Source organism: Pituophis catenifer, unplaced genomic scaffold (genome assembly GCF_029215685.1).
Source record: "Pituophis catenifer annectens isolate HBS135680 unplaced genomic scaffold, rPitCat1.0.hap2 SCAF_3, whole genome shotgun sequence".
In the NCBI taxonomy this organism is placed as follows: domain Eukaryota; kingdom Metazoa; phylum Chordata; class Lepidosauria; order Squamata; family Colubridae; genus Pituophis; species Pituophis catenifer.
This window is the reverse complement of record NW_027256883.1, coordinates 7,172,449-7,174,782: the sequence shown is the minus strand read 5'-3', so window position 1 is coordinate 7,174,782 and position 2,334 is coordinate 7,172,449. Positions and strand designations below refer to the sequence as shown.

The following is a 2,334-nucleotide window of genomic DNA, read 5'->3' as shown; positions in this document are numbered from 1 at the left end:
ACACCTTTATCTCATGTGTTATTTCACAAAATCATCTCAACCAGGATCTGTTGTTGCTTAGAAAAGTGAGAGATTAATTTCCTAACTTCCTTGACATTAAATTATCTAGTAATCCTAGATTTCCAAGAGAAATCTTTGTCTGAATGAAGCATTACGTCCTAACAGGGAGCTATAGAAAGACCGAAGTTTTTCACTCTTGTGAAAATATCATAACTACACCTCAGCATGGATGTCTGATGGCTCTTTGCTCTCTTCTTCCTCCTTGAAAACTCTCTGGAGGCTTATTTTCAGGTTGTATCTGCAATGGTGTTCCTTCCTTCTCCCCAAGAGGAAATAGATGAGTGGGTTAGCACTGCTGTTTAGACAGGCACATAAGTAACCATATGGAATGAAATTGAAATATCTCCTCTTGGAAATAATATCGTTGAGATAAATGGCACGTGGTGGAATAGAAAAGATGAGGAAGAAAAACAGGGCAAGCAGGATGGCCTTGAGAAGTTTTCCTCGCTTCTTCATTTGTGATTTAAGGTAGCCTTTGATGAAGAGGGCTAGGCTGGAAGCCACCATGACTGGGATGCAAACTGAGGTAAATATGAGAATAAGGAAATATTGGAGGAACTTTTGAAGATCTATAACCCAAATCAGAGTGTAATGAATTGTACAGAAAAGAACAGAGACTATCCATGAAAAGGCACAGAGTACGGTAGGCAAGTATAGTGGCTGATGGCATCGATGCCAAATAGGGAAGAAGACAGCCAAACACCGGTCAATGCTGATGATTATCAAAAGAAATTGACCAGTGCAGTAAGTGCATAGTAAACCTTCTATAATTTCTATGAGGGAATCTTCAGTAGTTAAGTGCCGAATTGCGGAGATAAACACGAACAGGAGAGTCCCAGTGTCCGCCACAGCCAAATTGAGGATATAGACAGTGAAAGGATTCCTCTTAATCTGGAAATGCAAAAGTCGGATGACAATTCCATTTCCAACAATCCCTGGAATACAGATTAAAATGATTACAGAATAGATGGTCTTTTGCAGATAGTCAGGCTCAGAAGTGCTGCTCTTTGTGTGCATGGCATTAATGATATTGTGTTCAGTATTATTGAATAGAAAATTTCCCATTTTAGTATCAATTATTCTATAAAAGATGTTTGTTGTCTTGGCTGTCACCTTATTTGGAAATGAACTATATTTTGATTTTCTCTTTCTTTCTTTCTTTCTTTCTTTCTTTCTTTCTTTCTTTCTTTCTTTCTTTCTTTCTTTCTTTCCTTCCTTCCTTCCTTCCTTCCTTCTTCCTTCCTTCCATTCTTCCTTTCTTCCTTTCTTCCTTTCTTTTATCCTTCCTTCCTTCCTTCCTTCCTTCCTTTCTTTCTTTCTTTCTTTCTTTCTTTCTTTCTTTCTTTCTTTCTTTCTTTCTTTCTTTCTTTCTTTCTTTCTTTCTTTCTTTCTTTCTTTCTTGAGTTAATGATGGAGCCAGACAGCTGAAGAGCAAACCATTCACCCTAATTTTAGACAACAGAGATCTAATGTCATTTGCATCTCTTTTGATTTTTCCAAGGTGGAGGATGTGAGAAGATTTCACAGAAAACCTGCAGTAGAAGTCACCTGAGCTATGCTTTTGTGTGCTCCTGCATTACTTCTTGCTCAAGAAGGCAAAAGTGATGACAACAGTAGATTATTATTCTTCCCCATCAGTTTTCAGCCACATGGGGAAGTTTATCATCTGACACGTATTTTGTTTCACCGCAATGCCTCTCGGTAGAAGCAAAGCAGAAATGACTCACGGAGGATGGTTTGTTTGATTGTTTTATGACAAATAATCAATGAAATCCTTTTCCGGTTTGTGGGGAGTTTGGTTTCCTCTGGTTCTTCACAAGAACTTAAGAGCCGAGGTGCACAGTGGTTAGAGTGCAGTACTGCAGCTACTTCAGCTGACTGCTAGTTCAGCAGATCAGCAGATCAAATCTCACCGGCTCAAGGTTGACTCAGCCTTCCATCCTTCCGAGGTGGGTAAAATGAGGACCCAGATTGCTGGGGGCAATATGCTATTTAGTATACTGTCGATTGTTGTAAGCCGCCCAGAGTCCTCGGAGAGTGGGCAGCATAGAAATATGACTAATAAAATAAATAAAACAGATAAACTGTATAATATTAAAAGTGAACACAGAATGGTCATATGATGGTCATTGATAGCATACAAAATGGTATGGATCTTTCCAATTTTATTTTAAAGTGTAATTAAAATTTGGTGTACAAGGTTGTTGATCATAATTCTTGCCCCTCTAAAACATTCCCATTGGGAGCACCTTTAAACAACAGAAAATGTAATAG

At 38.4% G+C, this 2,334-nt stretch overlaps 1 protein-coding gene across 1 annotated transcript; it reads right to left on the bottom strand.

Moving 5' to 3' along the window:
* Window positions 1-213: 213 nt before the first annotated feature.
* On the bottom strand, window positions 214-1,125 carry LOC139315593 (proto-oncogene Mas-like). The gene has a single exon (XM_070941987.1). It carries the CDS (start codon window positions 1,123-1,125, stop codon window positions 214-216), a length of 912 nt encoding a protein of 303 aa, XP_070798088.1.
* Window positions 1,126-2,334: the final 1,209 nt, after the last annotated feature.